We start from the raw sequence: 13632 nt of genomic DNA, 5'->3' as shown, positions 1-13632 counted from the left end.
ACCCCCTTGCAGTGCAAGGTAAAAGCCATTCTTATCATTACCAACTCCTATGTGGATGTGTGTCTGTGTGTACATTTGAACTCATGCACTCAAAGTAGCATCTTTGAAGCCCCCCAATCTTTGGTTCTAAAACTAGTCTGGAAGAAAGATTCACAGTGCACTTTCCTCTGGTGCATCCAAAAACAGCAAAGGGCTCAGCAATGAAATACGTCTTGACCCCACCTTTTATATTTTTGTGCCAGTAGATTTTGGAGAACTCATATTGGTCCTTAAACCCAAACAAAATAAGGAATTTTCTTTGAATAACAAGCAAGCATACTGAACATCCAATATTTAGTAGACTGACCCCTAGCAGTTCATTGGGATGCACCACTAAGAGTTGAGCAGTGCCATTTTGGACCGGGGGGTGGGGGAGCAGCGGACTGCTTCAAGCATACGTATTCTTCTTCTCTCCTGTTCTCCGGCCTACCGCTCTCCTCGTTAAAAAAATACAACTCATTCAATCTACAGCTGTTAAGTTGCTTTATAATGCATGGAAATTTGATCATGTTATACCTTTATTAAAACAAGAGCACTGGCTTCCTGTAACCTACCAGATCAACTACTTTCTTTGGTGTATAAAGGCTTGTTACACTCATCCCCTGTCTACATCTCTCAGTTGCTTATTCTCTACGCCCCCTCACAACCTCTCTGGTCCTCTCAACAATCCCTCCTCCATGTCCCTCCTCCCTCTGTCATATGTATGTTTAGATAGTACCCGCACCACTGCTTTTGCCTACCTTGGTTCCAAACTGTGGAACATGCTACCTCATCAAATCAAATCAGCTCCTTCCTACATTTAATTTAAGAAAATCCTTAAACCTTGGCTCTTTACTCAGGTCTTTTCATGTGAACTCCCTAATTCCTTTATCTAACTTCTTTTCTTCTTATTCTTATTCTGTACTTGAATTCTATTAATTTTTTTTTTTTTTTTTGCTTTTAATTGAAACCACCTAGATGCCACACGGCAATTAGCAGTATATCAAATGTAATAAATTAAATAAATATTAACTGGAGGAAAAGGATCTCAGAAATCAACACTGACACTCAGGTGGTCTTTTAGAAAGGCGCAGTAGCATTTTTTGTGCACACTAGACGCCCATATGAATGTATGGTCATCTCTAGTGTTTAGCGCATGCTTATTTTTAGCTTGTGCTAAAATGCTAGCGTGCCTTTGTAAAAGGGGCCCTCAGTGTGTATAGTGGTCATCGGATTCTGGCTCCAATTATCTTTCATTGGTCCTAAAAGAACCTCCAATACAGTATCTTATAGTGCTCAGTGCAACCTACTAAATATGTCAAATATTTTTAACTAGTAAAAAAGGCCCGTTTCTGACACATATGAAACGGGCGCTAGCAAGGTTTTCCTCATAATGTGTATGTTTTGGAGAGTGTATGTGAGAGTGACTGTGTGTGATAGAGAGAGTGAAAGTGTGAGTGTGTGTGTGAGAGAGAGAGTGAGTATGGGTGTGAGCGTGTCTGTGAGAGAGTGTGTGTGTGAGAATGAGAGTGTGTGCAATTGCGTATGGGAGACACAGTGTGATAGAGAGAGAGAGAGAGTGTGTTTCACACAGATACAGTGTGTGCGTGAATGAGAGTGTGTGTGAGGCACAGATTGTCTGTGAGACTGAGTGTATGAGACCAAGCGAGTATGTAAGTGACTGTGTGACACATAGAGAGTGAATGTGATACAATGTGAGACATAGAGTGTATGAGAGTGAGAGACAGAAACACATAGTCTGTGAGAGAGAGAGTGTGTGTGTGTGTGACAGAGATACCTCCCTCCCTCCCTCTCTCTCTCTCTATGGTGTCAGGCCCCCCTCTTTCTCTGGTGTCTGAGATTGCTGCCACTGCACCTAAGCAATTGGTGTGCTGGAGGAGAGGAAGAGAGAGAGAGAGTGTGTGTGTGGGGTGGGGGGGATGTGTTGGAGGGGTTCAGCTTGGAAGAAGAGGGGTGTGGGGGATTGTGGATGCGCTGCCAGATGAAAGTAAGTGAGTATGTGTGTGTGTGTGGGGGGGGGGGGGGGGGGGTTCAGGAAGCAATGGCAGATGACAGAGTGAGGGAGTGTGTGTGTGTGGGGGGGGGGGGCAGGGGGTACAGGAAGCGATGCCAGATGAGAGAGTGAGTGTGTATGGGGTTTCATGAAGCGCTCCCATCCTTGAACCCCCTCCCCACCTCAGTCCCCTTCTCTCATTCAAGAACCCCCTCCCCAGTCTCTCCCATCCAAAAACCCCAGTCCCCTCCCCACCCGTCCCCTTCTCCAATCCGAGAACCCCCTCCCCAGTCTCTCCCATCCAAAAACCCCAGTGCCCTTCCCACCCGTCCCCTTCAAGCATCCAAGAACCCCCTCCCCACCTCAGTCTCCTTCTCCCATTCAAGAACCCCCTCCCCAGTCTCTCCCATCCAAAAACCCCAGTCCCCTCCCCACTCGTCCTCTTCAAGTATCCAAGAACCCCCTCCCCACCTCAGTCCCCTTCTCCCATTCAAGAATCCCAGTCCTCTCCCCATCCGTCCCCTTCTCCCATCCGAGAACCCCCTCCCCAGTCTCTCCCATCCAAGAACCCCAGTCCCCTCCCCACCCGTCCCCTTCAACTATCCAAGAACCCCCTCCCCACCCCCTTCTGCTTCTCCCATCCATGAACCCCTCCCACCTCAGTCCCCTTCTCCCATTCAAGAATCCCAGTCCTCTCCCCATCCGTCCCCTTCTCCCATCCGAGAACCCCCTCCCCAGTCTCTCCCATCCAAGAACCCCAGTCCCTTCCCCACCCGTCCCCTTCAACTATCCAAGAACCCCCTCCCCACCCCCTTCTGCTTCTCCCATCCATGAACCCCTCCCACCTCAGTCTCCTTCCCATTTGAGAACCCCCTCCCCCCCACCTGAGAGCCCCACACCCTTCTCCCATCTGAGTCCCTCCCCACCTACCAGCTCCATTCTCCTGCCGCCCAGGCCCACCACCCTCACTGCCTTAAAAAAACCCCCAATTTGAAGCACTGGAGTAACAGGCAGCAGCGCCTCGCGTCTGCCCTTCTACTAAAAATCTCTTCCACGACGTCATTGGGCCTTCCCACATTGAGTCCCGCCCTCCTCTCAGGTAACTTCCAATTACCGCGAGGGCGGGTGGGACTCAATGTGGGAAGGCCCAATGACGTCGTGGAAGAGATTTTTAGTAGAAGGGCAGACGCGAGGCGCTGCTGCCTGTTATTCCAGCGCTTCAAATTGGGTTTTAAAGGCAGGACAGCGCCGGGAGCGGACTCGCAGCACCCCCCACCCGCTGACATCTGGGGCGGAGCGCCCCCCCCACGTCGCCGTCGCGCGTTGCTGAACTTGGGAGGGAGGGAGAGTGGTGCTCGGGCGGTCGGGGCGGGGCTACCTGAGGCGCGCGGCGCGGTTGGTAGCCAGCGTTTCCTTGGCAGGGGGAGGAGTAGGGAAACACGCTCCGCTTGTTTCCCTACTCCTCCCCCTTCCTTGATGCGGTCCCTGCTTTCATTTTTCTGTTGGTTTTCCGCCCTCGACGTCATGACGTTTGACGCGAGGGCGGGGCAGCAAGTCGTTCAGTGGCTTCACCACCACGAACTTACGAACCGTTCTGGGAGTCTGAGTGACTTCAGAACGTTGTCCTCAGAACGTTGAGGGTGCCTTTTATTATATTAGATTTGTATGAAGTCTTTATTGCTCAAATAAAAAGAATGCCAATACAATAGCTCTGTGAACAACAATAACATTTCTCTGTTACATAGTTTATACCAACACTCAAAATTATCCAATGGTTCTTCATCCAACAATTTCAACTACCAAATATTAACTCCTTGGAACTTCAAGGTTTATATAATTTTTCTCCCTTATACAGTTATCTCCCTCCCCCTTCCCAAAAATGTCAAATATTTTTAAAAACTTTTTTCATAAATATTTAAATCAATTAATAAAAACAGCAATAAATTAGCTTAAATAGCAGCCCAAGAAACGCAAACTTAAAGGCTATACTTAGTTCATCCACACCCATTGGGACCCATTTCACCAGCAGACCCAGCTTCGTCAGGGGTCACTTAAATGGACTTAACACCCATTTCAGTGCTTGCTGTGTTCAACCAGAGGCAGGCTGCATTTTCATCATGACACTGCTGCAGCCTGTCGCTAGTTGAACACAGTAAGCATTGAAATGGAAGTTAGCACATTTCAGTGACCCCTGACAAAGCCAGGTCTGCCGGTGAAATGGGTTTCGTTGGGTGTGGATGAGCTAAGTATAGGCTTTTAAGTTTGTTTTTTTTGGGCTGCTATTTGAGCTAATTTATTTGTTTCTTTTTTGCAATTTTTTAATTAATTGATTTATATAATTATACAAAAGTTAAAAAAAAATTGATCTCAATACATCCTTTGCGTTTGAAATCATATTGGTCCCAGTCGTCATCCCCCATCCCCCTGCCAAATGTATTGAAGAATCAGCTTATTTATTTATTTAACTTGAATAATCTGAAACTTCAGCCTGCATTGTGTCTTGACTTTGTTAATTTTGCCTGTTTTGTAGCTGGGTTTTCCCTCCAACTGGGTGTTTTATTATATTTCACATATATTCGTATTTTTATTAGTATTAGTTTTAATGATTGTCTTGTCCCCTTTTTGTCTGACAGCCCCCCTGGTAAGAAAGAAGAGCCCTACCTCACTGAAGCCGGCAGAGAGGCTTTTGACAGATTTTACAGACTTCGAGAGGGTGAATTAAAAATCCTCAGCAATACATCACTGCAGCTGCCACAGCTAGTGATGATGAAGGAGTCTGACCTAGTGAAGGATGTTCTAAATGCCCTCATTGGTGTGGTGTCCTCTACTTTTTCATTTAATCAGGTGAGGGTAAAATTGTCAGCACTAAACTTTCAGACCATGGGGGTAATTTTCAAACAGGTACCTTGTACCTTCTTATTAAAGGGGGAAAGTATACGTGTTCTTTCCTTTTTGGAAATGTCATTGGTAGAAAGTGCTTGCAGACTTTTATATCTGCATTGTTTGCAGGCAAAATTTCTAAGGAAAATTTTATGTGCACTTTTTGAAAATATCATTTACATCTACTATAATCAGTCTGTTCCAAAAATACTACCCCCCCCCACTCCAAATCCAGCTAAAAGCAAGTGAACTGTGGAACCATGTGGAACCACACATGCATATAGCTAGACTGGAAGGGCAATTTTCAGGATGCCAATTTACCTGAGTAAATAATTGCCCCTCAGGACAATTTTCAAAGCAGTGTAACCATGTTAAAACAGATTAATGCACATAATGAACTAGATTCTATATATGATGCCTAAAAAAATCGGCACCTAAACGTATTCTATAAATTATGCCTTAATTTAGACATAATTTATAGCAGTGCTTCCCAAGTCCAGTCCTGGAGTAGCCCTTGCCAGTCAGGTTTTCAGGATATCCACAATGAATATGCATGTACTTGATTTGCATATGCTGCCTCCATTATATGCAAATCTCTTTCATGCATGTTCATTGTGGATATTCTGAAAGCCTGACTGACAAGGGGCACTCCTGGACTGGACTTGGGAAACACTGCTTTATAAGCCTAAATTTCCATGCAGTATATAGAATACCCTGAGCTCTGGTCCCGTGACTAAATTTAGTCACAGGCAGTTACGCCAAGTAAAACTTGATGTGAATCCTGATGCCTAAATTAGGCGTGGACCAGGTGTATTCTATAACAATGTGCATAGATTTTAGAAACGCCCATGACACACCCATGGCCGCTCCTACTTTCCAACTATACAGTTATAATTTATGTGCTGCACATTATAGAATACTCTTAGACAATTCTGCATGTAAATTCCAATAAGTATCAGCACTGATTGGGGAGATATGATAGAGGTCTATAAAATGAGTGGAGTTGAACGGGTAGATGTGAAGCGTCTGTTCATGCTTTTCAAAAATACTTGGACTAGGGGGCATGCGATGAAGCTACAATGTAGTAAATTTAAAACGAATCGGAGAAAAAGTTTCTTCACTCGACGTGTAATTAAACTCCGGAATTCGTTGCCAGAGAATGTGGTAAAGGCGGTTAGCTTAGCAGAGTTTAAAAAAGGTTTGGACGGCTTCCTAAAGGAAAAGTCCATAGACCGTTATTAAATGAACTTGGGGGAAATCCACTATTTCTGGGATAAGCAGTATAAAATGTTTTGTACATTTTTGGGATCTTGCCAGGTATTTGTGACCTAGATTGGCCACTGTTGGAAACAGGATGCTGGGCTCGATGGACCTTTGGTCTTTCCCAGTATGGCAATACTTATGTACTTATGTAAGTTGCGCATGCAAATACAGAATACGATTATAATTGCGTGCACAACGTAAGTCACGCTATATAGAATCTGGTGAAAATTGTCCTGTTAAAAGGGGCATACAGACGTCTACAGCACACATACCTTTACCTGGTTTGTGGGGAGCTGTTCAGGGGGATGTTAGATGGGAAAAGGGAAACTGCATACAGCTATGATGTATTCAAAAGTTATAAGGGCTATTTTATTTCTCTCAGCCATATGTTCAAAATAGGAGGTACAAAGTGTGCAGTGCTTTTAATATCTTCATCTTGAAGACTAAAAGTGCCCATGTATTGTTCAACTGTTCTGCCTGTTTACAAGGTTCCTCATTAAGAGCTTGGCAAGTGAAGATATTTCTGCATGATCTCTCAACAGGTATTCACGTATCCCTTTTTGTGCCTTTCTAGTCTCTCCAGACGTTTGTGGTAAAGCAGGGGATTTATGTCTCGGGCACCTCTCCCGAGAACATGAGTAACCTGCTCTCACAAATTGCAGAACACGGTACATATTACACACGCCTAAGCCGGTTCTCTCTTCAGCCGGTATTGGACTCTTCATGCAGTAAAGGACTGGTGTTCCAGGTATGCATTGCGCAAAAGTGAAGTTATATGTAATGACATGTTAAAACAGTACATTATGCTTACTTATAAATGTTGATATAGTAGACTACCAAAATGTGTTTTCCTAGAACATTCCGGGCCTATGCTCCAGAAAGGTGCCTCTCATCTGAATACAGTTGGTCTATTCAAGGAAAATTAGCTCAAAAACAGTGAAACTTTATCTCTTGGAAGTAAGTATAAAATTGAGTTAAGGAAGGATCTATGTCCCTTCCTTCCTGGAGCTGGTCCAGAAATGAGCATGTGCAAGATGGAACGGTATATGAAAGGCTAATAAACATAAACAATAGATGGGTTTACCCTAGTTTGGGGGCTCACGTGAGCTTTTTCTCCACACTCAAGAGACTAAAAGAGAAGGAGAAAAAGCACAGGGGTTGCTAGTCTGATCCACAGCTGTCCCCTGATGCACAGAGTACCATAAATGAGAAGGAATAAGTTGTTGGGAAGACCTGATCCTTTGATGAGAAGTGCTGAGTGAAGTCACTGCCAAACTACAGTCCTTTTGAAAGCTGGGGGCAGTGGAGCTGGTGACTGTTGGGTCCCATCTCCTGTCTCTTTAAGGCATCAACTTTTGAGTGCCAATCAGCCTGCCTCTTCTGGGTCAAAAGGAGCATTGGGGAACACAGGGCCACAAGGGAGAGAGGACAGAAGGGTAAGTTGGATCATGAATCATCTTAAAAGTCTTGAGTTAGGCTGTTATAGTCTTTATAAGAAGTATTTTCTGGATTCGTTATGTGAGATTTCATGATACTTAATGTAGATTTTCTCACTATGCGCTCTGCTTATAAATGTTGACACTACAGCAAGATGTTCCGGAGGCAAGGATCTTGAATTTCACAGATTTGAAATGAAAAATTAACTGCTTTGTGTAGGTGACCTCCCAGCTATTGTTAGAATTTTGTTTCTGTATATCTTATTTTATTTGTGACCTGCTCTGGTAGGTGAATAAATGTTTGAATACCTTAGTGCTTAGGCACTGTTTCCAAATGTTTATTTTGCAGATGCACTAAATGCTAGAGACGCTTATATATTTCTTTGAGCTTATATATTTCTCTCTTATCTGTCCCTTTCTCTTCTACTGCTAATTCCAGACTCCGTTCCTTTTATCTTGCTGCACCTCACGCCTGGAATAGACTTCCCGAGCCTGTACGTCTAGCCCCATCTTTGGTCGTTTTCAAGTCCAAACTTAAAGCCCACCTCTTTACCACTGCTTTTGACTCCTAACCACTACTCACTTGCCCTGTCCTTTTATCCTCCTCTTTATTCCCTTTCCCTTACCCTTTCCCTTAATTGTTCTGTCTGTCTACCTGTCTTATCTAGATTGTAAGCTCTTTGAGCAGGGACTGTCTTGTTTGTGTATGGTGTACAGCGCTGCATATGCCTTGTAGCGCTATAGAAATGATAAGTAGTAGTAGTAGTCTCGAGCATTTAGCACATGCTAAAAACACTATTGCGCCTTTGTAATAGACCTTTCTGCCACCCACACGTCTGCCTGCTTTCCCTGGGTTATTTTATAAAGGCAAACAAAAGAGAAGGGTACTGACATAGACCAACCAGATAAATGATGTGATCCAGAGGTGGGTTAGATTACCATTCCTACGCTTTGCAGATCATAATTTGCGCCAGCGGTTTGGCTCGTTGGAAAGCTCCAGCTTTTGTTCTTAAAACTATAGCATTTATATAGGGTACAGATATCCAATATCAGATATACTGACTCCTGAAGCATGCAATTTTGTTGCCGAAACACGATTCCGTGTCAAGTCTGTATATGCTTTTGATATCTGCTCGATAAATGTGTTGCAACCCACCTCTGGATCACATCGTTTATTTGATTGGCCTACATCCCTTCCCGGTTCCTTTGTTTTCTGTGGCTTCAACTCCATAGGGAAGTTATCCTGTCCATTGGAGTGTGATGATTATTTTATGAAGATACTTAGGCACATCTGTTTCCTTTATAAAATAGATGCAGTACATGCACCTGTGTGCCTTTCCTGCTTAGGTGCCATGTTACAGAATTACCCCCAAAAGCAAAGAAAAAAATATAGAAAACCCTATGCAGCCGAAGAAATGTGGCACAGTGTCTCAGCTAAACACTGGTGATAAATTATATGTTAATGAAATCTTTTTCTTCCTTTATTTTTCTGTAGGCTTTTACAAGTGGGTTGAGAAAGTACTTGCACTATTACCGTGCATGCGTCTTGTCCACACCTCCGTCTTTAACTCTTTTAGCTCTCGGCTTCTTGTTCCGAAAATTAGGGCGTCAGTTAAGGTAAATCTTCATTTAATGTGTATTCATTTGGTCCTAATACTACAGAGAGTATGATATTCCGCTGATCATGGATCACCTAACACTGAATAGCACCCACGAATATAACATTCAAAGTTGTTGTTATTAAAGTTCCTTTATCATAAATTAGTAGACGGTAAACAAAGTGTACCTCTTGGTATAATTGAAGTTACTTTCTACAGTGCCAAATGGCTTACTGTCCCTTGTATGCGGAGAGCTTCTGTAAAGGGAAGGGGAAGGAGGGGAAGGAAAGGGAATGGGACTTGATGTACCACCTTTCTGTATTTTTTGCAACTACATTCATACTTATTTTGTACCTGGGACAATGGAGGGTTAAGTGACTGCCCAGAGTCACAAGGAACTGCAGTGGGAATTGAACCCAGTTCCCCAGGATCAAAGTCCGCTGCACTAACCACTTGGCTACTCCTTCACTCCGCTTTAAGCCTGTCTTTTTAATCTTTTATCTCACTTTATGCTCCCTAGTCATACGTTGCAACATCCGTTTTCATGACTACAAGATTAAAATTGGCTTTTGTTTATGCCCGCAGTGCCTTTGATTTTCAAATGGAAGCATATTTTGTAGATTTTTGCTTCTGTCTTGCAAAATCTAATGAGTGTTTAAGTATTGTCTCCTATGCTTTGTTAGCACTTCTGCTCAAGGGAAAAGCATTCAGTTTTGTCACCAGTGGAGTATGGGATCATTATTGTGGTGGTGGGTTTTGGTATGGGTCGGAGGGAGGCCAGATTTGGCACTTGAGTAGTGTGAGTGTCAGAAGAGAGGCGCTTAAGGTTACAGCCTTGAGCATTGAAGAAGGCATTCCATTGTGTTCCAGCTTAACTACAGGCTTTTGATTGCTTGGCAAGATATTCCATGACTAAACTCTGGAAAGCCTTTTGTGCTGTTTGGACCTAAAAAAAAATGACTTTAAGTAACTGTCTATGCTTACATAATTTTGTGGTAGGTATTTAGCTGAACTATGTGGCATCGGAGCAGCTGGTGTTGGGGTAAACCGAGGAAACAATGCATCATTCCCAACCGTGAGTGTTATTTTCTGTTTAAGTTGATTATTCAACTGTAGGAATCATTTTTATGGTGCAGTAGAATACATAAAGGGCCATATTTTAGAAACATATGAAGCTATTATGTTTGCTGCTGAATATCCAGATAACTTTGGGCTTGCTATTTGTGCTGACCCCTTATCTGCACAAATTTAGTCTCATAGGACTAAATTCTATAAACTACGCCCAAAAAATAGCACTTAGTGCTATTCTGTAAATGGCGCTTAAAGTTAAGTGCCCTTTTTAGAATAACGCCAGGAACCACAACTACATTTAGGCACGACTATTTACACCAATGGAAATGTGGTGTAAATCCCTGCACCTAAATTAGTCATGGATCCCCTTTATTCTATAGCATGCATACATTAAAGGAAAGCCTCCTATCTGCTCATGACGCTCCTGTGGCTGTGCCCCCTTTTTTGGATGTACATGTGTAAATTTTGATTAAATCCAATTAGCACCAGTACTTGCTCATTAAAATCTGTTATCGGTGCTAATTGGCTCGTTAGTCAATTAAATTGTGCACGTGCGCAATTTTTAGTGACTTTATAGAATTTGCGGAATAGTTCTCAATATGGCACTGTCTGGCTCAATACGTTAGCTCACCCTTGCAGACATCCAGCTGCACAAAGTTACCCCCATAAGAGGGGATATTTTTAAAGGAGGGCAGTTCTACTTCCATAAATCTTTGGAAGATCAACTTTCAACTGTCCACATATACAGATTGTTGAAAGATAAGTTTCGGACTCTTTGGACAACCAGGATTCTCTACCCCATGGGTGTCAAACTGCAGTTAGGAAGGTCACAAACCAATCTGTTTTTCCAGATATTTGTAATAAATATTGTAAGGGGTCCCCTCACCCCTGAGCAGACCTTACCCTACGACGTACCAGATCTGCAACAGTAGCTATCACGACAAGTTTTACCTTGGGAGAGGTGCTCTTACACATAAACAAAAGAACCTCGTCTTTCTCCCTCAAAGAAAGAGGAAAGATAATTTGTATATGGTGTACAATTATGTGGTTAGAGCAGAGAAAAGATATTACACTTTGGACTGGAATTATTTAAGTTTTTATTACTTAAAATAAAGTTTGAAAGCAAAATATCAAAGGTTTAAAATAAATTCAGCTTATTGAGAACACTTCCAAACTACTTCAGAATAGTATACCATTCTAACAAACTCCAGCTTTGTTGGTGTTACAAGAAATGATTTATTTTGGGGAAAATAGCTCTAGAGCAACTCGCCACTGTTTATAATTTAAGAGCAGGTGCTGTATTTATAAGTTTTAGGATATTAATTTCTCCACCAATCACCAAAGGTGATAATTGCAATAAATTAAATAAATTAAGTATCAGAACACAAAGAGACCGTATTTAGCTTCAAAAAGGTTGATTTAATATACAACTGCACACGAGAGGTAGGTTTTAAGAGATCTTTACAGGTAATCTGTGCATAAAAATAGAACAAAGTAGCAGGTAGGTTAACTTACAAGTCCTTGTTACAAGCATGTTGTGGTCCAGCTGATTGATGAGCACATGTTTCAGGAGCAAGGCATCAGCAGACCCCAAAGAGAGCAGCAGGTCCCAAGAGGAGGCAGGTTTCAAGAGCAGGAGGCAGGTTTCAAGAGGAGAAGCCAGGTTTCAAGAGGAGGCAGGTCCCAAGAGCGCGAGCTGGGCTGTTTCCAGGCCTTTTATAATGTTAGCAGAGAAGCATGGTGTGTGCATGTCCTGGATATTTTGCAAGGCATTATGGTTGATGTAGTCTGTTAAACAAAAAAAGGAGTCCAAATCTCCCGCAAAACCAGAACAAACCACAAAAAAAAAAGCGGAAGAAAAACCAAAAAACGAACCAGACAACAAGGGAGTAAAATCGCCAGAAGAGTTTAATGGGACCCTACACGGTCCGTGTTTCGGCCAACAGGCCTTCCTCAGGGGTCCTGGGTCTGACGTTTACAATAAACTTCCAAGTTATTCATAAAACAGAAATACTGGGACCGTGGCTCATTCCGAGTTGGTCTGCTATGCTCCGTAGATCAGGCTGACATCACCGTAGCCATTATGATGTCAACTGCAGAACCTTCATTTAAAAAAAAAAAAAAATAGAGAGGAAACAACGTTTTAAGTCTTCGTTCAGAATGTATGTGTACTGCCTCCTCCCGCCCAGAATTTACGCCTCCCTCATTCTGGGCGGGAGGAGGCAGTACACATACATTCTGAACGAAGACTTAAAACGTTGTTTCCTCTCTATTTTTTTTTTTTTTTTTTAAATGAAGGTTCTGCAGTTGACATCATAATGGCTACGGTGATGTCAGCCTGATCTACGGAGCATAGCAGACCAACTCGGAATGAGCCACGGTCCCAGTATTTCTGTTTTATGAATAACTTGGAAGTTTATTGTAAACGTCAGACCCAGGACCCCTGAGGAAGGCCTGTTGGCCGAAACACGGACCGTGTAGGGTCCCATTAAACTCTTCTGGCGATTTTACTCCCTTGTTGTCTGGTTCGTTTTTTGGTTTTTCTTCCGTTTTTTTTTTTTTTTGTGGTTTGATGTAGTCTGTTCACATGACCACATTATAAGTCCTTCTTTCTGCAGATGTCCTGACATCCATTTGTCTGATAGATGATGGGAGGGGCAGGTATACCTTTGACAAACAAATGTCCTGTTTATGGTTTCCCTGAGTTATTCAGGTGCCCACCTTAGTCATGCCTTTGTTAGGTGGGAGGGCAGAGGAAGCTCTTTTGTGTTTAAGTGTTTGTAATTAACTATCCCTGCTCTCAGAAGTTCCCAGAAAAAGGAATGGAGAGAGAGAGGCTTGAAATGAAACTATTCTCTCTTCTGCAGTGTCAAATATATATTTTTAAAAGATACACAAATATATTGGTGTATATATAATCCAGCAAATATGCTACGTATTTCAGTAATAAACTGATACCATTACATTGGCATTCTTTCCCCAGGTGACTTCTGCTTTTTAACTTATTTATATAAATGATCGAGAAATGGGAATAACTAGCGAGGTAATTAAATTTTCTGATGACACAAAGTTATTCAAAGCTGTTAAATCACAAGAGGATTGTTAAAAATTGCAAGAGGACTGGGAGCCTGGGTATCTAAACGGCAGATGACTTTTAATGTGAGCAAGTGCAAAGTGATGCATGTGGGAAAGAGGAACCCAAACCCATAGTTAAGTGATGCAAAGTTCCACATTAGGAGTCACTGCCCAGGAAAAGGATCTAGGTGTCATCATGGATGATACATTGAAACCCTCTGCTGAATGTTCAGCGGCAGCTAAGAAAGCAATATGAGGAAAGGCTAAAGCAGCTAGG

At 42.7% G+C, this 13632-nt stretch overlaps 1 protein-coding gene across 1 annotated transcript in view; it reads left to right on the top strand.

The window, feature by feature from the left end:
* TUBGCP6 (tubulin gamma complex associated protein 6) overlaps positions 1–13632 on the top strand; it is an 85058-nt gene that overhangs the window by 6162 nt on the left and 65264 nt on the right. The window contains exons 3-6 of the mRNA XM_030216649.1: positions 4666–4876; positions 6750–6923; positions 9107–9228; positions 10209–10284. Of these exons, the coding sequence (XP_030072509.1) occupies positions 4666–4876; positions 6750–6923; positions 9107–9228; positions 10209–10284 (583 nt within the window). The remainder of the gene's footprint in view (positions 1–4665; positions 4877–6749; positions 6924–9106; positions 9229–10208; positions 10285–13632) is intronic.

This window comes from Microcaecilia unicolor, chromosome 10 (assembly GCF_901765095.1).
Source record: "Microcaecilia unicolor chromosome 10, aMicUni1.1, whole genome shotgun sequence".
Lineage (NCBI taxonomy): Eukaryota > Metazoa > Chordata > Amphibia > Gymnophiona > Siphonopidae > Microcaecilia > Microcaecilia unicolor.
This window is presented reverse-complemented; position numbering and strand designations above follow the sequence as displayed.